This window comes from Microcebus murinus, chromosome 16, assembly GCF_040939455.1.
Source record: "Microcebus murinus isolate Inina chromosome 16, M.murinus_Inina_mat1.0, whole genome shotgun sequence".
NCBI classification, from domain to species: domain Eukaryota; kingdom Metazoa; phylum Chordata; class Mammalia; order Primates; family Cheirogaleidae; genus Microcebus; species Microcebus murinus.
In genome coordinates, this window is record NC_134119.1 from 38,347,306 (window position 1) to 38,372,034 (window position 24,729).

General features: G+C 46.7%; 1 protein-coding gene across 5 annotated transcripts in view; it reads right to left on the reverse strand.

Annotated features, from left to right (window-relative positions):
• The window catches only part of PTPRT (protein tyrosine phosphatase receptor type T), a 1,014,822-nt gene that overhangs the window by 237,215 nt on the left and 752,878 nt on the right, over positions 1-24,729 (reverse strand). For all 5 annotated transcript variants that reach the window (XM_012781110.3, XM_020281830.2, XM_076011129.1 and 2 more), the window contains 2 exons: positions 11,659-11,860; positions 10,218-10,320 (listed from right to left, as the gene is read on the reverse strand). In XM_012781110.3, the coding sequence (XP_012636564.2) occupies positions 10,218-10,320; positions 11,659-11,860 (305 nt within the window). The remainder of the gene's footprint in view (positions 1-10,217; positions 10,321-11,658; positions 11,861-24,729) is intronic.

The following is a 24,729-nucleotide window of genomic DNA, read 5'->3' on the forward strand; positions in this document are numbered from 1 at the left end:
CCTATTGTGACTTTCAAAACATTCCCACCATTGGAAACTGCTTTGGACAACTATTCTTGGAAACTAATTTCAATTAAGCAGGAACAGGGTGTCCTGGCAGGGGAGACGTTATCTGAGAGCCGTGGGAAGCAGATGGCTTTGAATTGAAGAAATTGAACAATAGGCTGAAACTTAGCCTGGATTAGGACCAAACTCCCTTTTTTTTTAAAAAAAACATTGATTCCTCTTTCTACTTTGCTCCTCTCTTATAATTTCAGCTTTGCCTTTTAGCCACAAAGCAGGGCCTGAATCCTACGTGCAAGGTAGTTCTCTTGGGATTCTGAACAGTTCTGCAAATTCAAGGAATTCAGAGGCATACTGGAAGTTTTTGTGCTTATTCAGACTGAACCTCTGAACTTTCTGAAGGTTAAAAACCTTCATTTTTTCCCTCTTCTTCCTGCTCTCCCCACAATAGCAAATTCAGATTTGCTGACTGCAATAAAAGGAAAAAGAACATAATCAAAACTGGCCCGGGGGGACAATGCATACAGATTCCAACCCAGCTGAGTGACGCGCCCATATTGCTGCAGCATTTTGGCACTCAATATATTTTGTCTGATCTAAGAAAATATGGAACTTTTTATAGAGTGAAAGTTGGAAATGGATTTGTTTCTCCCAGGCTGCTCTAGCCTTCCACAAAAGAATACAGATTTGTTCAGATTCTGATGTTCAGCCTCACCAAACATCCATCTTCTACCTGAGCCCCAACATCTGCATAGAAGTGATATACTCAGATAAGCTATCCGCATGCAACAACACAACATGAATTATTTTGACACCAGTCATTGTCATCATCATAGGAAAACAGAGGTGTGTTCTTAGCCCCCACATGGGCAGGGATAGAGAAATAAGCTGGCAGAGATTCTCGTTCAGCTCAGATGAGCTAAAACTGGTTACTCTCATGCTGAAACACCCACCAAAAGAGACATGGAAGTTACAAAAGCTGTAAAAACAACAGGGGCAACTCCACAGTAAAATGCAAAACAACTCCTTCCCCATATCATAAAAACGAGCCAATATTGGTGCCATAGACGAGACTACCTAGTTCCTTGTACCAGCCCCTTTCTTCACACTTGACGCCACCTATGGGCAACACCAGTGATACTCAAGTGTGGTCCAAGACCAGCAGGATAAGCATCACCTGGGAGCTTGTTCAAAATGCAGATTCTCAGGCCCTATTCTCTAGCCCTTGGGGATGGGCAGGAATCTGCATGTTTCCTGGCTCTCTGGGTGATTCTGATGTTCACTAAAATTTGCAGACCCTGGGATTAAACCATTTTCCACATTTTATCTGCAGTGGGAGTGATACAGTGGAATTTGGGAAGTCTAGTTCAGTAGGTCACACAGTCCAGGAACAAGTCAGCCCAGCCATAGGTCTCACTCTGTTTTGGGGACTTAACATGTTATATCTGTGTCTAAGCCCCCATTATGCTGTTCATTTCTCATGACAGGATGCCTGGCCTTTACCTGTGGCCCCAAATCCCTGCATTAATAGCCTCTTTGAAATCAACTAGGGGCCCTGACCTCTTTTTACCTGTGCTCCTAGGGTCTAGTGCAATATAGTAAAGTAGAAGTTTCTGTCATGATGGAAATGCTGGCATTACAGGAGTCTTGATACATGTCTATTGAGTACACGAAATGTGGCTAATGCAACTCATGAATGGAAGTTTTAATTTTATTTAATTTAAATTAATTTAAATTTAAATAGGCACATGTAGCTAGTGGCTATAGGAAGAGACAGGGTAGGTCTAAAGTCTTGCCCTTGAATCCTTCTTGTGTTGCTGGGGCTGCTACCTCCTGTCCTGGCCATGACTATTTACTTTATATGTTTATAATCTTTATAAATTGTTTAATGAGCCTACGCCTAAGTGGAAATGCACTAAACAGTAAACCCTAAGCAGCTGCAGCCAGGCAAGGAAAGGATGGGTTGGACTGTGAGAGAATAAGCACAAATTTCTCCTGCCTGTTGGTGGGGACTCTAATCTCATGTTGCTCTTTTCCTCCCCAAAAGACAGAGTTTTCAGGATCACTTCTGTCACTGCTGCTGAGAGGAGGCAGCTCTCTGAGCATCCTCAAACAGCGGGGGCAGGATTGTGCACAATGCTTCTTGGATAAGAGCAAACCTCCCGGACTCTAACGTGGCACAGAGCCACGCGCTAACTCAGAAGAACATCAATAGATCAGGCTCCAGAAACGCGCTTGATGGAGGAAGACTTCAAAGTCTGACCTTTGGACGGTTGCAGACAGAGACTGAGAGCCATCAGTTATCAGCTGCAGAAGATCTGAGACAAGGCAGTGATGCAAACTGTCATGGGGCCCAGAAAAGTGGGAGAAGTAGAAGTCAGCAGAAAAGAAAGTTGGAGAAAAAGTGAGAACGGGGAGAAGGCACCTTTGCAGAGTCACTATTGCTCTTGCAAAGAGTTTCACCAATTCCCCAGGGCAGGAAGTTCATCTACTTAGACGGCCCTTCTATGCTTAGCCTGGCCTCTTGTTCCTTGAAATACTTGGCTCCAATGACTTTCACCTTGAATCTATTACAGTCTGTCCACCCTCACTGCCGACATGGTCACACTCAGTGCTGTGTTATCTGAAGGGTTCCATTACTGGCATCTTACCTTTGACCATCTTATTCTCCAAATTCCACTTTCTGTCTTTCCCGTCTGTTCTATACCCTCACCACACACAGATTTTTAACAGCATCAAGGTTGCCTGGCCCCCAGTATCTCTGTTACCTGCACATCTACCTTCACATTCTCTCTCTCTCTCTCTCTCTTTTTTTTTTTAGCATAGACCAGGTGGTCCATTTTCAAGCACTTTTGTTGACATCACCATCTTCCTTTTTCCATAGTCCTGGATCAACTTATGTGTCTTTATTCTTTTCTACTATAAGAGCTGCTTGGAGCTCCTGAAAAAAATTAAACCACAAAACATTGACCATTACCCCACTTAAAAAAACCAAAACAAAACATTCTTCCTTTGGCTCTCTTATTTCAAAAGAAAAGTTGAAATGAAGTTATGCTGCCTCGGTTTCCCTTCTTCCTCTCTGGCTACTCCGTCCCCATCTCCTGTGTGGTTCCTTGATGGAGTTCCATGGAGCTCTGCCCTTATTTCTCATCCTTCTAGTCTACACTCTCCAGGATGAGGTCATCCGCTCCTCCCATGCATCAAACACCACCTGGATGCTAGCGGTGCCCAAATCTAAAACCCCTGCTCAGACGCCTCTCTGGCACTCCAGACTTTGGAGTTTAAATAGTCCCTCTGGTAGGAGGTGAACATGACAACCACTCTCCTTCCCCTCATGCCAGTAACAGTCCCTGTCTGCAGCTCTCCAGATGGCAGACAGTCCAAAATAGAACACTCTCGCTCTTCATGTTCCGTCGACTGCTCCATTTAAAATATTCTTCTTCCCCAAACACCTGTTTTTCCTCCTTGGTTTCAGCATAAATAATATAATCCAGAATCCCAACACCGGAGCCAGTTTGTGGTAAGCTGGGTTGTTGGGTCCTTATAGAAGGGGACCTGTCCCACAGGTAGGGCAAGCTGGGGTGAATGCAGACCCACCAAAATTATTTGGGTGTCACCCCTCTCCCCTTTTGTTTTCCAGAATGATCTTTCTAACAGCAGCTCTGTGCTCTGTCACCAGGCTGGCCCTTGTCTCCTTGGGTGATTTCACTGGTGGTAGTTACATGTCCCGTTAATATCTGTCCCTTTGGTGGCCATATTTAGACTGTGAGACAGCCCCGTGGTGGGGAGCTCTATGGTGGCATACACCCCGTTATTCGTTTTTGCTTGCTGCCTCTTGCGTCTGGCTCTTCCTTTTCCCCAGTCTGGTGCAGTGACGTCCAGTGCGCTGTCAGGCGTGGCTACAAGTATTGTTCCTTACAAAGGTAACTCCTCTTGCAGATTCTGTCTGGGCACCTCTTATCCATGCTGCCCCTTCAATGCACCAAAGTGGACACAAAGCACTCCTCATCTTCAGGACCCCACAAAGGTGGCCCAGAGAGCTGGGGGACTAAGTGAATAAATGAGGCTTAAAGGAAGAGCATCTCAATGTAATTATAGTTTCTCATCTCTCCCAGTATGGACAGGGACTCACAAACTCCTCAGGCTGCCCCGTGTTAATAAATCCTTTAAATTTTCACTTCTCCTTCCTAATTGGACACCATCGTATGCTGGTATCTGAGACTCAGGCAGTAATGATTCCAATTTTGCTCCCCGCAGCTCCATGGACCAGCAAAAACCCTTCTTTGATTGTTTCATGCACTCCCACTCTGGGCTTCACAGTTATTAAAGGAATCCTGGAGGAAATTTGGCAATCGTTTGCTTTTCTTCCCAATAAAATTTCTTCTTTCTTTAAAAGTTGGCCGGATCTCCAGTTTGTACTGTAGCTAATCACTGTACATTTCTGAATCTACAGTCTTAACTAGCTGCACCTGTCAAATGCAAAAGGATCATGGATTCTCATCAGGGAGTGACAAGAACTTGCAATGACCTTTGGAAGCCATTTGTCACATTCCACTGTCTTCTAGTGTTCAGTCTGTCATACCCCTGGCCCTCCATGCTAGAGCTGCCATGCCCTGTTCACCACGCCTCCAGCAGCCCAAGAAAGCAGGTCACATGCCCTGACCTTGTTGGTGGTCCCCCAGAGGTCCCCAGGACTCTCCTGGACCTCACACCAGGTCCCAGCCTGTCCTTGCCCCGTTGGTTCCTAACCCCTGCCATTCATTTCCCAGACTACCTTCACCTCCACTGGCCTCTCCTGGATACAGTGTCTTGCAGGCTCTTCCCTCCCTCAGCATCTCTTGGTTCAGAGAACAGCACCACCCTCTATGCCACTAGTCAAGCCAGAAAACTGGGACTCATCCCAGACACCCCACTATCCCACCCCATAGGGAAGTCACCACCAGGGCATGCTCATTTTACTTCTTTCAGGTTTTATCTCATCACCACAACCACTTTCACCTGGGCCACCTTCATTTCTCATCTGACAACAGAATTGTCTCCAAAGGGCATTGTCCTTAGCCCTGGGTTTGCTATTCCTTCTGTAGTGAGACACTATAGCCTTGCCTACTTCATTTTGTGTTTCTGAAAGATGCTCAAATCCAGAGAGCTGTGCTTAAGGTAACATTGTTTTGGGGATGATATCACCCCTGGAGATAGCTATAGGATCCCCGATGTGTCCCTCACTAGCCAGCACTTCACACGCACTAGATCTCATATGAACATTAGGGGGTATGCAGCAGACAGGCAATGGCTTGCAGCAGAGCTCAGAGAACACTCCTGCCCATGGCTACACAGGGCTGAGAGCCACACCTCGCCTCAACAGCTTGGCCAAACTCAAGGAGCATGTTGGACAACTACCAGTTGCACTTGATGCACTTTGGCTTATTTGACCTTCAAAACAATCTGTGAAATAGGTATTCCCCTTTATCAACAAGCAACCTGAGGTTTAAAGAAAATAAGTACCTGGTTCAAGGCCACCCAGTGGGGCAACTAGATAAGGCTGGATCTGATTCTAGGAGCTTCTCCTGTCCCAGGGCATCCAACTGGGAAGTCAGCTATGGCATGGAAGGGTCTCAGGTCTGAGTCAGGAGCTGCTGGTGGGACCCCATAGGGATGGCTCTCAGAGAGGCCACATTCTGGTAAAGACTGAAAATGCAAGTATCTGACACAGGGGTGGCCAGGACAGAGTGGGAGCATGGAAGGAGCTGGCGTATTCTGCTGCAAGGATGGCGGTGGTCCTGGGTGTGACAGATCTGGAACCAGATGTTGGAGGCGTGGAGAATGGCATGCTTGGCAGGGAGAATGCATGGGCTAGGGTCCAACTGCTCAGAGAAGGACAAAACACTGGGCATCCACCTGCCAAATGGTGCACACACCCTTCTGGACAAAGTCCAAACACAGAGTGAAGACCTTCCTTATCCAGACAGACCCTGCCAGCTTCTTCGCCTCTCTCCTTATACCTCTGCCCTGCCCACAGAGCTGCTGTAGCTCCCTGAACACACCCTGCACCTTCCCTGCTGGGGCTCTTGCATACGCTGCTTCCTCCTCCTGCATCACACTCTTCCCTGCTTCACTAACTCCCCCTCATTCCCTGGGTCTCAGCTTAAGCAACACTGCCTCCAGGAAGCCCTTCCAGCTTCTGAAACCACCAGGCTAATGATGGATGCCTCTGCACTGAACTCCTATGGAAACTTCTGACCAAGCACACAGGCTCATGGGCATTTTTTCTCTTTTTGACCATCCTCCCTATAGATCTGTACCATGTGAAATCGTAGTCATTAGCCATACGTGGCTCTTGCATTTAAATCAGATAAAATAAAAATCAGTTCCTCAGTTGTCCTAGCCCTGTATCAAGTGCTCAGAGCCACGTGTGGTCAGTGGCAACCATAGTGGCACTGGCAGCAGACGTATAGGACATTTCTATTATCGCAGAAAGTTATGTTGGACAGCTCTGTGTTACAGAATAGGAGACAGCTGAAGGTCTGGGCTGTAATGTACATCTCCTAGGCCCAGCACCTGGTATCTACCAGGTGGGCAAAACAGATTTGCTAAATTAATCAATTACATACTTTAGTAATGAGTTATTTTCCTTGAGCACCTACTAAATGCCAGACGTCCTCCCATGAAAAGGGAGTCCAAAAGCACTGAGTTCTCAGATTTCATGGAGCTCACAGCCTGTTGAGGGGCATGTAAAAAGCATAAGCCAAGAAAACCAACAAAAAAATGCGTAACACAATTAAATGCTCAAGAAAGGACCATGAAGGAACTACGTAGGTCACTGTCCAGTAAAACCTGGTAAAGGGGCAGAGGGAAATTGAATGAAACTAGAAACAAGGTTAAGGCCAGATTCTGATGGACTTTGGATTCCATGCTAAGAAGCCTGAATCTAATGCGATACAAAACCAGCCACCCATTTAAGAATTTTAAGCAGGAAAGTTAACTTGACCCAATTTGCGCTTCCAAAGGACCACTCCAGTGGTTCGGTAGGGGATGGATTGAAGAAAGAGAAACTTGTGGCGCACAAACAGCAGGACACCTGGCAGGTGCAGGGGGTGGGGCTGGAGAGTGGTGATGGGGGAGGGGAGAGCTCAGCCCAGGCTGATTCCAGAGTCCAGTGGGCAATCTCAGTGACTGAATGGATGTGGAGGGGATGGAGGGGGGACAAAGGACATCTCCAAGGAAGCCTGAAGGTAGTCAGGGGAGGGTATGCCACAGAAGCTGGGGTTCTGTCCCCAACCTCACTTCAGGGACTGCATGATGGGTGACTAATTCACGGCCAAGTTACTCTCCTATGAAGGTTACTACAGATACATCAGCATGACAGGCGTGACAGGCAGGACGTGGGGGAAGAAGGCTCGGCGTGTTCTATTCGGCTCTGAATATTAGATTCTAGTCACTATTTGATTGATCTTTTAAACAATTCTGGGATTCTGTCACTTAAAAACCAATAAATCTTTGAAGGCCCGAGGAAAGCAATGCAAAAGCAATAAATCTCCATTGTGGAGTATTAGAAAACTAGGCCAAGCTGCCGAGGTGGTTTGGCTGGACGGCTAAGGGTGCGGGAGCCCCACGTGGCAGCAGTCCTCCCTGCCGCCCCTCCTCACCTCCTGCACACCCAGTTCTGCCAGGTAGCACCAGATCCCCGGGGCTTCGAAGGAGCAGCAAGCGGCAGAGCAGGGCCTGGAGTCAGGCTCAGCCAGGGTGGGCGCGTTGCTGGCAGAAGGAGGAGGTTCAGGTGTGAGTCTGTTTGAAAACAGGTTGCTGGAGCTCACACGTTACGGATGGGCCCACGCAGGCAGAGGTTGAGGACCCTTGGGAAGTTGCCAACCCACCCCTCACCCCCTCATTGTTGGATGTTCACTCTGTAGCCTCCCATAAAAGGGCCACCTGGTCATCACTTGATGTGTCAGGCAGGGGAACTCAAAACTTCCTGAAGCTCAGAGTCAGGATCTAGGTCCATGGCTTTACCTATAATGAGCCAAACAGTCAACATCTTAGGCTTCACTTTCCTCCTCTGAAATGGTGATGGTATTTCCCAACCGGCTGTTCGCCAACTAAGAGAGGGTCAGACAATACCATGCAAGTGCTATAAATTCTAATTCAGGAAACTATCAACTTTAAAATGTGGTTCAAAGCATCCTTGATCCAGTGCATCTAGCGAGCCCTTTGTGTCTCATGACCGTAGAGTGTTTGTGGTGTTTCTCACATGCTTCCACCTCCCAAACCCGCAGCCCTCCACACGGGTCCCCTTTCCTGGGTGGGGCTCCTCCCCCAGCCAGTCTTCTGCTCCCTCAATCAGTGCAGGCACGTCCCCAGTGCCTTCCTATCATATCACTTGTTTTGCTGATTTCATGATTTCCTCTGCTTGTTTGCCCAATGCCCCATCCACCCTCACGCTTACTGGATATGGAGCCTCAAGAGGCAGGGATGTGTCTGTCTTGTTTCCTGCTATAACCCCATTGCTTAGCTCCCTTCCTCGGACATAGCAAGTGCTCAATAAATATATAAATATTTACTGATTGGCCTAATTGTCAACTGCCTCCCCCACGCACTCCCTAGTACCCAGGGTTCAAGGTGAATAAAGGTCAAAATAACTGAAGTCTGTTGTGATAGTTCCACTTCTGTCATTGCAGTTGTCCTGAAAATCTTGCTGGGTGGCATTGGTTAGTCTCATTCCTTTCTTGACAAAATGCCCAAGCAATAGCCTGAAAATAATTCCAGGAGCTGAGTCTACACCCGCCCTCAGTGATGCAGAGCCTTGAGAAGAAGAGCAGCCACACATTTCCAGACACCAACCATTTCCCCTTTGAGCAGTGACATTTCGTTTAATTTTTTTTTGGATGGAAATGTCACCAAAATCTATCATGCACACCTTTCTCTCCTAGGAAGGTGGCGTGGTATAGTGAAATGAGTGTCGGCTTAGGGTCATTTGAACTAAGCTTAAATTTTGCCTGTACCGCTTATTTGCTTCGTGGCCTGGGTCAACTCACTTAGCTTCTGCTCATCTCCACTTCTACGTGTGCACAATGAGAAGACTGTTACCGCAGTGTTCAGAGAATACAAGTATCACTGTGTACAGCGACAGACACACAACAAGTGCTCACTCAAGAAATGGAAGCTCACAGCCTCCTTTAAATTGAAGACCCATGTGTTCTGGGTAAACGGGACCAAGTAACGAACATGCATGGCTGCGAGAAGCTGCATCATGTAGACCTACTTGATTTGAGAGTCCCTGTGTCTGTTTTGGAGAGTTTGACTTTTCTTTAGCACTTTATTATTCATGGCTGGTTCACTACATATTCCAAGTGCTTAGTGCCTGAGACAGGGTGGATGCTTAATGAAAATGTTTGTTGAATGGATGCATCGCTTTTACCCCCTGTGCCCTGCCTCATTCCTGGTACACAAGGTACTGAGTGCCTGCTTGTTGAACTGAACCGAGCCAATTTGAAAGCTGTTCCACCCCATGCTCTGCTTCATTTCAAGGGACTGTAGTCCTGCTTCCCAGAATTCTGAGCAAAACCAGCAGTCAATATTGCTGCCCTCGTGCAAAGTGTAGCTTGTTTAAAAGAGCTGGCCTCATTGCTGATACCAGGGACCTGCACTGCACAGCTTAGCTACAGAGATGCTTCTGCCACCTGGGCACTGGTACATTCCTGAACTCCAACAACTTCTTCTTGTTCAGGTGTGCACAGCAGTGTAACCTTGGTGGCAAATGCCTTTGTGGGGCTCTTGCATTCTACATCCCTACACTGGACCAGCCCCCAAGTCTTATCTCAGTTGTGATCTCTGAGCAGGTTGTTTTCAGAATTCAGCTCATCTGTCCATCTGTCTGTTACTGGCAGTCACACACGGGAAGACGATCCTGCCAGGAGACTATGTCCTGGGTCCCCAACCCCACTAACTACATTTGCCATGTGAGTTCCAGAAAGTTCTCTCCCAGACCATCTCATGTCCCTATCAGCATGTTCCTTCTGAACACACCACCGTTTGGTAACAGGATCCTGGCTCAGAGGCCAGAGTCTTTAAACTGGCCTTAAGACTGCCCATCCTGCTTCCAGGAAGCCTTGCTTCTGGCCAGTCTTGCCCACAGGCATGGCCAGCCACATGACTCAAGTGGAGGTGTGTATGGCGCAGAGAAGGAAAACTGCAAACTCCGGGTGGAGAACCCTCCTCACCTGACAGGGGCTCCCCGAGACTGAGCAGGCTTCAGCATCACTGTGATGGTCGTGTCAGTTTCATTCAGGGGGGTTTCTGTGTCGTACTCAGGCATCGATGGAGCTGGGCAAGGAGCAGAGAGCACAGGTGAGCTGAGCACAGGTCCCAACCCCACTCACCACCTCCTCTGGTGCTGCCCTTAAAGACGCACAGGGTGACTAGAGGCAGGAAGTTTGCAAAGGGTTTGGATGAGAAGCCTCCCAGGCTTTCAGCAAAGGAGGCCCCAAATCTTCTGCAGCCTACAGTAGGTTCTTTCAAGAGGCAGGAGTCCAGGGAAGGGGAGCAATGATGTAGCCAGTAAACCACATGACTCAAAAAGTTCCACACCGAATTAACAGATTCATGCCGGGGGTTATAAGTACTAACAAAGGAATGAAAGCAGAGTCAACCTTGTTAAGTACATTTAAAATGCAAATTAAAGCTAAGATAAACTAGTTCACCTCTACCTCCTTTTTTTATGAGACCTCCTCCTTCCATACCCAACAGATAGGAGTGCAAAATAAATCTAATCCTTTGGGAAGGTAATTTAGCCATTTGTATTAAGAGCTATTCCTTTTAACTCAGTTTTTCAATTTCTGAATTTAATCCCCAAGTTATAATCTGAACCAACGAATTAAACTTTATTTTGTAACATATTTATTGAAGCGTTACTTCACAAAAACATGGAAGCACCAAATATATCCAACCACAGAGGAATGCTTAATTAAATTACGTCCATCCACTTGATAGAACATTATAATGAAAGCAATGTAGCAACATGGGAAACACTTATGGGATAAGGATAAGTGAAAACATTAAGCTACAAAAAAATCATGGTTTTTTTTTCTTTGCAACACCATGTGCAAAATATATGTATGCAAACCAGAACTGCACATATATTCTGAAAAATGAAAGTTGTAAAAAGGGTTCTGAGATAATTCTGCTTTGCTGCTGTCTCGTGGTGGAGGGGCCCGAGTGGTGATGTCAGTCTGCAAGCTTGGACACTCATTCATTCATTCACTCATTCATCCACTCATTCATCAGACATTTCAGAAGAATCTGCGCTGTGTCTTGCATTGGCAAAAAGAATATTCTTGAAAATAAATTTAAAAACCAATTTGCATGCAATACACACACACATACACACACACGTGCGCGCACACAAACACACACTATTTAATGCAATCCTATGGGCAAATTATTTGGTGACTTGCCACCTAGTTAATATGGTTTTTACACTTCAGGAAGTTCATCATTTAGGTTTTCTTTGTGAGATTACAAGGGTAGCCCACTAGGGACTGCGCCATCCTAACCACTCCAATACCACGTGGTGACGGTCGGCTCTGACTCTTCAAGGAAAGCTAGAAAGGGTTGGGGGGAGTGAAACAACCTTTCTTCCTTTTCCCTTCCTAAAAGAGATACCTGAAATTTTGGTGGCGATCCGAGTGGTGACAGGGGGCCCAAAGCCCTTCGCTGTGCTGGCCTTGATGGTGAAGGAGTAGGTGGTCCCTGGGTACAGACCCACAAAGAGGTGGTGGGTTTCATTCCGGAGCTTGAACACTTTTCCCCTCTGGCTGGAGAGGTCGGCGCTCGGGTCCAGGGAGCCAACAGCCTTGTAGTTGATCTGCAGGACAAGTCGGCAGAGAAACAAGTAAATACCCCACTGAGGAAGCTGCGTGCATCTCATTTGGAGGAGCACCCGGGGAGGAAAGCAGAGGGCATGTGAGTTTAGACAGCAAGTTCTGCTAAGCTCCCTGTTACCACCCACTTCACAGATTATCCCGGCCTCCAGATCCCCCACTGCCGACGTGCCGGAGCACTGCTGTCCAGTTAAAACGGAATGTGAGCCACATATGCGTCAATTTTACATTTTCTAGTAGTCGCAACAAAAGAAGTAAAAAAGAAAGTGAAATTAATTTTCATAATATATCTTGACTCCAATATATCCAAAATATTATCACTTCAACCTGTAATCAATATGAAAAAATTCAATGTGGTAGTTTCTATTCTATTATTCATATTAAGTGTTAGAAATCTCACATGTCTTTTACCCTTACAGCACATCTTAATGTGGACTAGTCACATTTCAAAAGTGCAGTAGCCCCGTGTGACTGGCCACTGTATTGGACAGTGCAGCTGTTGGGCAGAGTCCACGTGTAGCATCCCAATACGAATTATTTAGAAGGCTTGTTAAAAATGCAGATCACGGGGCCCCTACTCCACTTGAATGGCGTTTGCTGATACTTTCTCGTGCATTATCTTGGTTGTCTCCCTCAAAACCTCGGGGGCATCCAGATAGTTATTCTCATTTTCTGATGGGAAAACTGAGGCTCAACTGGAAGCACTTTGCATTAAATCAGCACTTTTCCAACTATCTATGGCAAGCTTTATTTATAGGGTTTTCCAGTCCACTGCAGACTGATAATAATTCAAAGATCAAGCCCCAGATGACTTATCATGTGTGTCTGTCAATAACCAAACTGGTCTACACTCTGTGGAATGATTTCCATCCACTGTTTGCTGATCGCACACTTGGGTGTCACAGGATTGTCAAGGTACTATACAAGTTTGGAAGTGCCCAGTCTCAATGATTTCTGTACTTAACTTGTGGTTAAAAGAACCTGCAGTTGGTAGCCTGGCACTGGCTGCATGAATCACATACTCTGAGTGTCACGTCTCTAAACTACACAGTTGTTAAGTGGCAGACGTAGGAGTTTTCGTTTGTCTTATCTAGCTTTTTTCCATCAGAACTGTTTTATTAAAGTATACTGTACATACAGAAAAACATACAGGTTGATGAATTTTTGCAAGTTGCACACAGTCAGTCATATAATCAAGAACCCAACTATTACCAGGTCCAAGATTTTCCCCTCCCATTTCCTTCCAACCCTACCTGCCTACCCCGCCAGCAAGGATCACCTCTGTCTGACTTCTAGCCGCGTAGACTAATTTTGGCTATTTCTGAATTTTATATAAATGAAATCCTATATGGTATCTGCTCTTTTGTGTCTGGCTTCTTTCTCTCAGCATGATGTCTGTGAGATTCATACATGTCGGCATGTCCAGTTGCAAATCACACATTTTCACGCTGATTCGATAATCTGTCTCTGACGCTGGGCTAAATCCAGGTCTGCCTGACTCCGAAGCCTGTGCTCTTTATTCTATGCTCCCCTGTCTGGGCTGGAGACACAGTTCATTGGTTGAAGAATCCATCCATTCGTCCACTTACTTGCTGCACACCATTCCTTGCATATTCCTGTATCCCAGGCCTTGTACTGGGTGCCGCTGGGGGCTCCCAGATGAGCACAAGCCAGGCTCCGTCCTCAGGTGGCTTCCTTTCTGAGGCAGGTAAGCCAGATATAGACAGCTGACATCACTTTATCTTCAATCAAGAATGCCCCATACTTACAGGATGGCCAAACCCAGGCCAAAAAGGGATCATGCCAACTTTACTTTAAAACTAAGTGATTTTCTTTTTCTGGCAGGGGCAGCCAGTGTTGTGGAGAAAGATTTGATTTCTTTCTTCCGTATTAAGCAGTAGTGGTGTGACAATTGATGCCACATCCTCAAGGAGAGAGGCCAGACTTTGCCTGGAGCAGAGTGAGCCCGGAAGGAGAATCGCAGGGAGCTGAAGGCTTTAGGCTTTTCGCAATCAGAGCACAAGCGTGTGCATCCATCATGCAGATGGCCGCCAGCTCTAGGTTGTGCTGGTGGACCTGTCCACAGCATCCCTCTGGTCACTGCTGTCATCCCAGCCCTTCTCAGAGGCAAGTACTGCAAGCATCTGCCTCTCTGGCCTCAAGGGCTTTCTCCGTGGGTGCTCGCTGGGAGTGTGGGGTCATTAACACCCCCAGCGACTGACGGGAACCAGAATGTGAATTCCCCAGGCCCCACTGATACCCCTGCAGCACCCCAGTTTCCCTGAGGGGTTCAGCTGGCTTGAAAACACCCTGGTCATTAGCGACTTTCCTTTCTCTTTAGTACTCTCTACTCCTTCACTGGCGTTTCTTTGGTTTTCAGCAATCTGCTCATATTCAAACTCCTGTCTCAGGGTCTGCTTCTGAGAACTGTCAGACTAAGACAAAGTGCCCAGGTCAGAGTCTCAGGAGAGAGCAAAACTCCAACCTGAAGCATGGTATGGAGTCCGAGCAGAGGAAAGAGCATTCCAGATTCAGAGCCGAGGGAACTGCCTTGGCAAAGGCCTGGGGTGGGAAAAGGTTTAAACGAAGCAAAGTCCAGTGGGCAAGTGGAGCTTTCAGTGTGAGGTTGGATTCTGCTTTTCCCTGCTGGCAGAAGAGGGGGGCTGATCAGAGGGTTCTGCTGGTGGCAAGTACCCCCAGCACCCCAGTGGAGAGGACATGCCCTTTGCATTCTTTCAAAATTCTGTCCCTGTCCCCCTGCCTGGGCTGGTGGCAACTACATTGATATACAGACACTGGGAGGTAAAACTCATGCCTTATTTACTAGCCAATTCTTTTCCTGCGCTCCAAATTCAATCCAAAAGCAACTTAATTTCCACCGAGCTGTCAATATAATATACCGCGCTCCCCTGCTCTCCTAACCTTCCCTGGTATTACAGGATCCTCACTTACTTGTAATGAAACACTATGAATAAATCAATGTATGTTAATATAGCATGTCTTCAATTTTTTATGAAGGGCTTCACCAAATCTAATTCCCACTGCTTTGTCAGAAACAGTCTTTGAAAAATTTAACTTGCAAGTTTTACGAAGTTAGTGGGGGATCGGGGCTGGGGAGGGAAAGAAGAAAGGCGAGAAAAATGGAATGGGATGGCGCTGTGGTCGTAAATGCGCAATGAAATATGAATCTTCGTTTGTGAGTGGAGAGAAGGGAAGATTTGTTAGAATAGCGAACATAAAATAAAGGGTTAGTGGAAGGAAGGGTGCTGAGCTGCACATCAACCCCGGGCTCCAGGGATGAGCTCCCGCTGCAATAAAGTTCTCAAGGGTGGCCCTCCCTCCCAATCTGGTTGCTGAGAGTGGGATCCAGAGCCAGAAACCAGAGCGAGCACTTCATAATAAAACTCTAATCTTGTCAGAAGAACAATGGTCTCTCACAACTCTTGGGGTGAAGATCGCATTCTTAACCTGGGGTCTTAATGAGGTCACTGCATAGGCTGCCCTCTCCTGCCCTCCGTCTTGCACCACGAGCCTTATTTCCATACCTGAAAAGAGCCATGGCCGGTTCTGCCACAGGGCCTTTGCACCAGCTGTTCTGCCAGCTTGGAAGACCTCTTCCTTCCCATGCCCCCTCTTTGCCTAATTCATGACTCCTCATACTTAGACCTCACTTAATATGACTTGACCATAGCCCCATATCTCGGTTGGTGCGTGAATGTCAGTGCCATGTGTGGTAGGGGACATACACACAGGGTGGCCCCGGAGGACCAGAAGTTTATTCAAAGAGATCACTCCCAAAGAAATGGCCCCAACTTGAGAAAACACACTATGATTTTATCAAACTAACTAAGTGCTCTTATTATATACTGATACACATGTCAGGTTAAAAACAGGAAATTCACATGAGCATCATGAGCAGAGGTAAGCTGGCATTAAGCCAACAATCAAATGGAATTTTTAAAACACTGAGGACATTCGCAGCGGCATTAGCTGTCAGTGACAGTAGTGTAAACTGAGTCAAGGCCTGCCCACCCACAGCCTGATGTTCCAGAAGCATCCCTGTAGCTTAGCACCCTCCCCTCTTGCTACTACATGTGTGTCCTCATCCTAAACTCTTTGGGAGGGTCAGTGCCTACGTTACCCATCCCATCTGCGCCTGACCTTCCCCGGTGGCTTCCAGCTCATACTCTGCAAGTCTCAACATAGTGACATTTTAACAAAACCACAGGTAAAATAGATAAACATGGTTGATTTATCAAATAAAGAGTTAAATTCATTTTTTTTCCTTTTAGCTCAAAACAACCAGTTAAAATATTTTCTCTCTTTTTCAATCCACAGTAAAAGTGCCTGCAGGCCATGGTCTTTGTCATCTTGGTGGCCTCAGAGGCAACTGGTAAAAAAGAGACCAGCTCAAGGTAATCTCCTCTTGTTGGAAAGTGTAGTGTTGGCCCTTTGGTTTCCAGACAATTTAAAAATACAGCATGAACCCATTTCTTCCACAGAACACTGCAGATCCACAGATGTCTGCAATGCAAGTGCCAGTGACTTGTGGGCCAGGGTGCCCTTGTGTTCTTCCTAGAAAGCCAGGACAATAATGCCAACAGGAGAGTGACTATGACTGATACTCATCCTGCTGTTCCCGGTGTTTCTGAGACTGTGGAGCCAGCATGAGTGTGAGCACCTGCTGCTTTTGTGCACAAGCAGCGATTGCTTTGCTTTTGCTTCTACTGAGATTTGCTCATTGTCTCTACCCACAAATGCTCAAAGATAGCCCACTTTGTTCTAGACTCTGTGCCGGGCTCCAGGGAGGGGAGACATAGATGGAGAAGACACAGTTCCTGACTTTGTGGACAAACACGGGCATCGATGGGTACTGCAGGGAGCCAAGTCCTTTGGGAGCACAGCTGTGGGAGTCATTGGTTCCGCCAGAGAAAGAGAGGACAGCCTCCCAGAGGAGCCGTGAGAGCGCTGGGCCAGGCCGGCGGTCCTCAGACCAGGCAGGCCATACGGCGCTCAGGGGACCTGCTACAACATACCAGTGCCCGGGCTCTGCACAGGAGCAGTTACACCCAGCTCTCAGGATACAAGCGCCTGGGCACTGATGCATTTTAAAAGCCAACCAGGAGATTGAGCCAGGCAGCCACAGCTGAGCATGGTGGAGCTGGTACTTGGGGAATTAGGTGAAAGAATTTGAGATGTGGCACTTGCCAAGGAGAGGGGTCCTAAAGCGGCCTGCTGGAGGGAACCAGAACATCACTGCTGGAGCACCTCAGTGGCAGTCGCCACAGGCAGGATGCACTGACGGATGCTAACACGGCTGGGCAAACTAAGGCGAAACAACATTTGCACAGTCTCAAAGCATCTTCCCGCACATTCATGAGTTACTTTTGTAGTTTTACCGTAAGTCCAGAAATTCTTTGATACGCCTCCCTAATTCCTCTCTCCTTGAGTGGGGGCCAGACCCAGGGACTCACTTCGAATGAATGGAGGATGGAAAGGGAAAAAATGTAGTAGCTTTAAAGTGGAGAAACTTGGGAAACACCATCTTCACCACACGATCAAGGTTAGCATCCCCAGTGGTAAGTCTTGCTGAGATCGTGCGGCCACTAACCAATAGGACGTGGTAAGCAGGGTGCGTTCCTTCCTCGGTTTTCTTCTTTGTAACCTCGGTTCACTAATGATAACACTTCAGGCAAATTCAGACTGAGTACTGGACATTACTCTTAAATAGTATCAAGGTCATAGAAAGACAAGGACAGGTCGAGAAACGGGTTACAGGTTGGGGAACAAGGAGAACATGACAACTATTTAATAAACGCTACATGGTAACCTGGAAGAGAAAAAAAAGGATTTCTGTGTAAAAACTGAGGAAATCTGAAAAAAAGTCCAAAGTTTAGTTAATAGTAATTCACTGAACAGGAATTCTTAGTTTTGATAAATATACCATAGTTATATTAGATGTTAACATTAGGGGAAGTTGTGTGAAGGTTATAAAACTCTGTATTATTATTATTTTTTTTGCAACTTCTCTGTAAATTTATAATGTTTCAAAATAAATTATTTACAAAACAACAACAAATGGTGTGCCAGGGTTTGGCACCTGTGAGAGTTTTTGCGGCTGCAGAATAGAATCGACAGCAAATATTCATTGAGTTCTTGACCAGGTGCTCGGCCAGGTGCTAGGCACTAGGGAGTCTTCTGAAACTCCAGTCCAGTGGAGGAAGCAGGTATGAGCCGCAGGAATGAGTGGGGAAGGCAAGTAAGATTCTTCCTCTTAAGAAGGGAAGGTGCGGCATGTAACACAGAAAACTGATTGGGTCCCTGGGGCCAGAAGCCTTCCCCACAGGGCATGAAGGGGTTAACCAGGTGAGGTGGGTGGGACAAGGGTGGAGGAAGTGATAGGAGACAGTGTGGAGTGAAGGAAAGAGAAAGCAGGAGAGATGCTCTGGGGCAGGATCCCTGCTGGTCTGAGGGGTGTTTTCCTGTAAAGTAAAAAAAGGTGGCTCCCTCTAGCCTCACCCCGCCTATATTTCAGTGAGCTGATGGGGCCTTGCTTAATACTTAGTTATATTCCTCCTGCCAGACACATCCGAGAGCTTAATAAATTTCATCCCCTTGGCTGTGTTTCTTTGTGCAGTGGACAAACTATGCAGCAGCACATGGCATCCTTGCCGGGGTCAGAGCATGGAAGCCTTTATGGGACTACTCAAGTGCTTAGATTTTATCCAGAGGGTAATATAGAGCCATTTAAAGGGGAAGGCAGGTGATCAGGAGAGATACATGGTCATACTTATGTTTTAGAGCAGCATTACTGAGAGTGCAGTCTGCAGACAGAACAGCATCAAGCATCACCTGGAACTTGTTAGGGATACAGATTCACGGGCCCATCCCAGACCTACTGATCAGAATGTCTGGGCCGAGGCCCAGAACTCTCCTGCTGACTCTCCTGCTTGTTGAATTTGGAGAAGCACATTCTCAAGCAAGGGGACAAAGGATTAAACTGACCGTTGGAACAATACGGGGGGACCCTTGGAAGGTCTGGTTCTCGTTTAGATGACAGATGACACAGAAGGCCTGGTGCAGCCCAGAAGCAGAGAGGATGGAGACAAGGTGAATTGGAGTGACTCTGAGAGCTGTCAAGTCCTGGCCGGAGAAAAATGAGGTCCCTAGAAATGTAGGGAAAGATTAAGCCAGCACAGGGCACAAGACCTGGAGGGGAATGAGCCTCCCAAGGCTGGGAACCACTGGGGAAGACCTGCAAGACCTGCAGACCTTCACTAGCCTCATGCTTCTGATGCTGCTGACATTCAGGAAGGCAAGGAGTGTGGGCCTCAGCCTGGGGGAGGGAAGATCACTTGGCCTTTAGTCTTGCAGAACCTATGTTAAAACCCAGATCCACCACTGACTAAGAGTTGAGTGACCAAGGCTCTATTTTGTAACCTCACCAGCCAAAGGGCTCTGATGACAAACGGATGAAGCTGCAAAGTCTCTGGACAGTGCCTGCCAGGCTTCTCTGGTTCCCGACGCTGAGCTCCAGGGTCAGAGGCCCGGCCCGTGGGTGTGGTTGTCCGTTCCAGGGCTGCCTGGGCTGCACTCCCTCCCCAGCGCTGCCAGCACAGGACTCACGCCCATGGCTGCTGCCATGACAACCTGCTGTAGCCCTGCGGGGAGCTGCTGGAGTCTAGTGTGGACGCCTCTGGTGGCCACGGATCAGAGAGGTGCTGCAGAAGGGGGAGTCAGCCTATTTGCCCAACATGGCTTTTGCTGTTTCCCATCCATGTCCTCTTCTCTGACTTCAGCTGGTTTCCTATTGGCTCTGGGATCAAATGCTGGGAGCCAAGCTCTGAGTGCAGCCAGCCCAGGGTCTTTAGTATTCATCATCCAGCAACCCAAACTGCAAGTTTGGCCAGTGAGTGATAATTACAACAACTAACATTTATGTGCTTACCAGGCACCCCACTCTCTTCCCCACCCTCCCCTTGGTTCCCAGATAGACCTTGGTGTGTGTTCCTGTTGGTAGGTTCTCCCTCCACCAGCATCTCAGGCCCCCCTGATCCTTAACACTGGGCTATCTCCCGATTTCCTTGCCTCCCCTCCCGTGCCCCGCGTGGGAAGGATATTCTGAGTTTCACTCTTTCCAACTGCTCTAAATTGCAAAGAATGCGGCCAGAGTCCCATAACAGAGCCACCATCAACTCAGATGGCTCTAAGCTCTTTCTTGCTAAACTATCATAATGCAGCTTAATAATGTGAAGCTTAAACCCCCTTTCAGCTTTTAATCTCATGCTAGGGTGTCCTGGGTGCTATGATTTTGTTATTTTTTCACAGAAACCTTCTTGCTTAATGAGTCTGTCTAGCGCTATTCCCAGTGGCTTTTAGTCTGCATGGCAATACTTCTTGGGTTTCTGAATGTAAGCTGCTTGCCTTCCAACTTCACACTCAGCTGATTTTTGTTCTGCTAAGTTTAACCTGGTTAAGTTGCTAAATTGCATGACCAATTCCTCTTGAGTTGGCTTTGGGCACGGAGATTCGAGAACTTAAATAATCCTATGACCCTGCTCCCTAGAACCTTGCAGCCACATCAACAGCCATTCCAATAGAAGCAGTCTGGAAAAAAATCCTTCATTAAGGGCAAAGCCTGGATTTTATTTATTTATTGCAATAATTGCCAAGCACCCAGCTTGGCATAGAGAAGGAGTCATTAAGGTTTACTGAATAAATGAGGATTAAGAATGAAAATGTAACAAATCCTGAATGTTGTACGGCTGGGATTTGGAATGAGGTCATTCTGATGCTAAAGCCCAGCATTCTCCACCCCACCCTTCCTCCTTCCCTGAGCCTCTCTGTGCACAGTCCTGTGTGGACAGTTTCTAGGGCAAGGGATTGACTGGGGCCGGGGGGGGGGGGTCAGACCACAAGGCTTTGCAGTGGGTCCGTCTAAGCCTGCTTCCCCCAGGAGGGGCTTGGTTAGCTTCCCCATGAGCTGGGTCCATGCCTGTCTGGCACATAGTTGGTGCTCAAAAATTACATATTTAATAACTAATGAGGCCCAAGTTGATGAAGGTCTTGTTTTCTTGGGTGTGAGTTTCCAAATCTGTATAAACAGATAGTCCTTTTGGTACTTTTCCCATTTGGGGTGGTTTTTAACATTAGCCACAGATCCTTTGACACTCCTCTCATCAGAAGGTGGAGTTTATGCCCTCCCCCCCTTTCAGGTCCCAGAGAACCTGCAGCTGCTTTGACCAACAGAATGTGGAGGAAGTGATGTTTTGTGACTTCTAAGACGAGGTTGTAAAAGGCAGTGCAGCTCCTGACTTGTCCATGGAGAAGGCCACATCTACAGCATCTGAGCTGCTGTGTAGGAAAGTCTGCATCCCCGGGGGCCACCATGTGTGAGCACACCCAGGGCACAGGAAAGGGGCCGTGTGTGCATGTTCACTCGGGTTGACAGCCCCACCTGGGTGCAGTCATCTAGGCACCAGGCTGCTGAGTGGGGAAGCCTACAGGTGGTTCCAGTTCTCAGCTGTCTGGCCACCAGCCCTGGTCATTTGAGTCTCCTTGGCTGGGACCCTAGACATGGTGGGGCCGAAACAAGCCATCCCTAGTATGCCCTCTTGAATTCCTGACCCACAGCACCTATCAGCATAACACGGTTGTGGTTTGATGCCACTAAATTTTGGAGTGGTTTGTGACCAGCAGTAGTAACTAAAACATCATTTGTTCATTAGACTTGAGAGTTTTTTGAGAGCATGGCAACATTTTATGCTTTTTTGTATCTACAAAAGGAAACAGAGTATATGCTCAACAAATACTTTCTGCCTTCTTAACCACATGATCAAAGGTAACAGCATCACTAGCATATCATTTGTGTGGTATTTCTGCCAAAATGCATAGTCTCAATCTAATCATGAGAAAACATCAGAAAAAAATAAATTAAAGAACAGTTTACAAAAAACTGACCAGTATTCTTCAAAGGTGCCAACGCCATAAAAGACAAAGACTGAGGCGGTACCCTAGACAGGTGGAGACTAAGGAACAATAACTAAGCGGAACAGAGGAACACGGACAGGATCCCGGACTGAAAAAAAGGACATTAATTGGAAGATAAATGAAATTCAAATGTCAGTAGATGATAATACTCATCATATTGTATTAATAGTTTAAGGAATTCATCAATGTTAATTTCCTGGTTCTAATCATTGTACTGTGTTTATGTAAAATGCTAGCGTGAGGGGAAGCCAGGAGATGGGTCTATAGGAATTCTCTGCATGCATTTCACAGTTTTTTTGTAAGTGTAAAGTTATTTTAAAATTAAATACTTTTTAAAAGGAGAACAGAAAAAAAAATGTGTGCTGAGACTCCTTGATTGGCTAATCTGGAATCATGAAACTGCAAGGTCAGAAGCCAAAGGCTCACCACATCTTTGTAGCAATTTATTACAATAATTATAACAAAATGAGTGAACATTTAGGACCACTCACTGTTTGCCAGCTGCCTTGTCTGCCAAGGGCTTCCATGCATTACTCATTTCAACCGTCCTAACGGATACAATGGACAGTATCTGGGTGATGGGTACAGTTATAACCCTGACTCAAGCATAACAAAATTGATACATGTAAACAAAAACATCAGTACCTTCCCCCCATATTTTGAAATTTAAAAAATCCTCTTAAGTTTATGAGGCTACCACTGTTACTATTCCCAATTTGCAGGTAAGGAAACTAAGGCTTAAGGAGAATAACTTTCCAGAGCTCTCACAGATGGTAAGAAGCAGAGCCAAGCAGCATGAATCCAGAATCCACCAGCTTATCCTCCGCCCTTTCGCCAGCATCAAGAGTGGTTAGTCTTGCTTCCAAGATCCAAGAGACCAGAAACTGCTCTGGGAGCCTATCTGTTAGAGGACCAGATGAAGTGAAAAGATATGCCAGGAATTTGGAGGGGCAGGAAGAGATTCTGGCTAGAGGATTGGGTGTATAGGGGCCAAAATTAAGAGGAAGTGAAGTGGAAGTAAATTGGGAGAGTTGGGGGAGATCAGGGACCCTGAGGCCAGTCTGTATTTCCCAAGCACCCCAGAGGGTTTTCCTGACAAGCTTGGAACTTTTGGGCTCCTTGTCAGAGGAGAAGACAGAGCAGGTTGAGAGGCCTTTCTAAGGAGAAATCCATTGATCACATAATCACACATTCTGGGTCAGTGGGGGGCCGAAGGCTGAAGTTTCACTCTATTGTGCTTTCCTTTCATTCAGCATTTTCCTCATGAAATTAAAATAGAATTGATTTTCTTCTCCACTAAATTAGGCATAGGAAATGAATAAAAGTGCGGGCATATTGGAGATCCAAGCACCAATTCAACCCAGCAAAGGAGCATTTATAAGATGTTTTATTAGCCCCTATTTATTATGGGAAGGTTTTATAAATCCTATTTTTTTTTTTTTTTTGGTTCTGTTTTTCTCCCTTCTTGGTTAAAATGATCATTTATTCTAGCCTTCTCTCTAACTTGCTCATCTCAGGTTAGACGCTCTCTTTCTCTAACTTTGACCCTGTAGTATTTCCCCAGAAGAGGACACATAGCAGGTGACACCAAATTTATGGAACTGTCATTTCTGGTGAAATGGGTCCTCTGGGTACCCCACACCCACCCATCCTGCGGTGATCCCAGGCTCACAGCAGGTCCAGAATAAATCTCACGGGTGGAGGGAGTTTCCCTATTTACAAAGTACTCAGAGGAGCCTCGGGCATGAAGAAACTGAGGCTCAGAGAGGTTAAGAGGCTTGCCAAAGGCCACACAGTAAGTGGTTCTTAAAGGAGGCAGCTCCGAGGTAACACAGCAACATGCAGAGGGGGTCAGAAGACTTGGGTGTAAACCCCCCAGTGCTTTCTTTTAGCAGATGGTCCTTTGGAGCAGTACTGCTCACCAGAAATAGAATGGGAACCACGTTCGTGATTTTATATTTTCTAGGATCCTCACAGAAAACAGTAAAAAGAAAAAGGCAAAATTAAGGTTAGTAATATATTTTATTTAACCTAAGATATCTACACTGTTATTATTCTGACATGTAATCAACACAACAATTATTAAGGAGATATTTTGCATTCTGTTATTTCTCCTAAGTGTTCGAAATACAGGGTGAATTTTACACGCACTGCACATTTTGATTCGGACTAGCCGTATTTCAAGTGCGCGATAGCCACTTGTAGCTAGTGGCTAGAATGTGCTGGTCTAGACCAGGGTTTCGTAACTTTTTTCGTATTTAGACTTTTTATTCTCTGTTGTGCCCTCATGAAATTTTAATTCTACAGAATAGCCGTATAGCTGTACACGGACCCTATGCATATCTGTATAGCTGTATGTATACTTTATGCATATTACGCAATCGCCTAAGAAAGGGACACCTTTTTCCCACACCCTGGCCCTACTCCTACCGCCAAGAACCGACTTTCACCTCTTGGGGATGGATGATGGCATCCCCTTGAGAATGCATGGTCTAGAGAAAGCAGTACCAACCCTGCACCTTCGATTCTCATCTGTAAATTGAGGATAAATGAGCACTGAATGAGGCGGTTCTTGTTGGAAAGCGTCCCCTGGTGCCGAGTGTGGCACTGATGTGCCGATGCCACAGAGTTGGACGACTGCTTACAACTGTTCCCTCCCACTTTGAGGGCAGCGCCCAGGAGTTAGGGCTCTTCCTCGCCTGCAGGCAGTTGCCAGGAAGATGTGTTATTTGCCCGTGCACCACTCCCTCCTGCTCCGGGGGACTTCCCAAAGCTAAGGGGCTCTGTCTTTCAGCCTGGCCACAGCCCAGCCTAGGGCAGCAGGACTTTGTGGACCACAACTTCAGTGCCTTCCCTCTCCTCG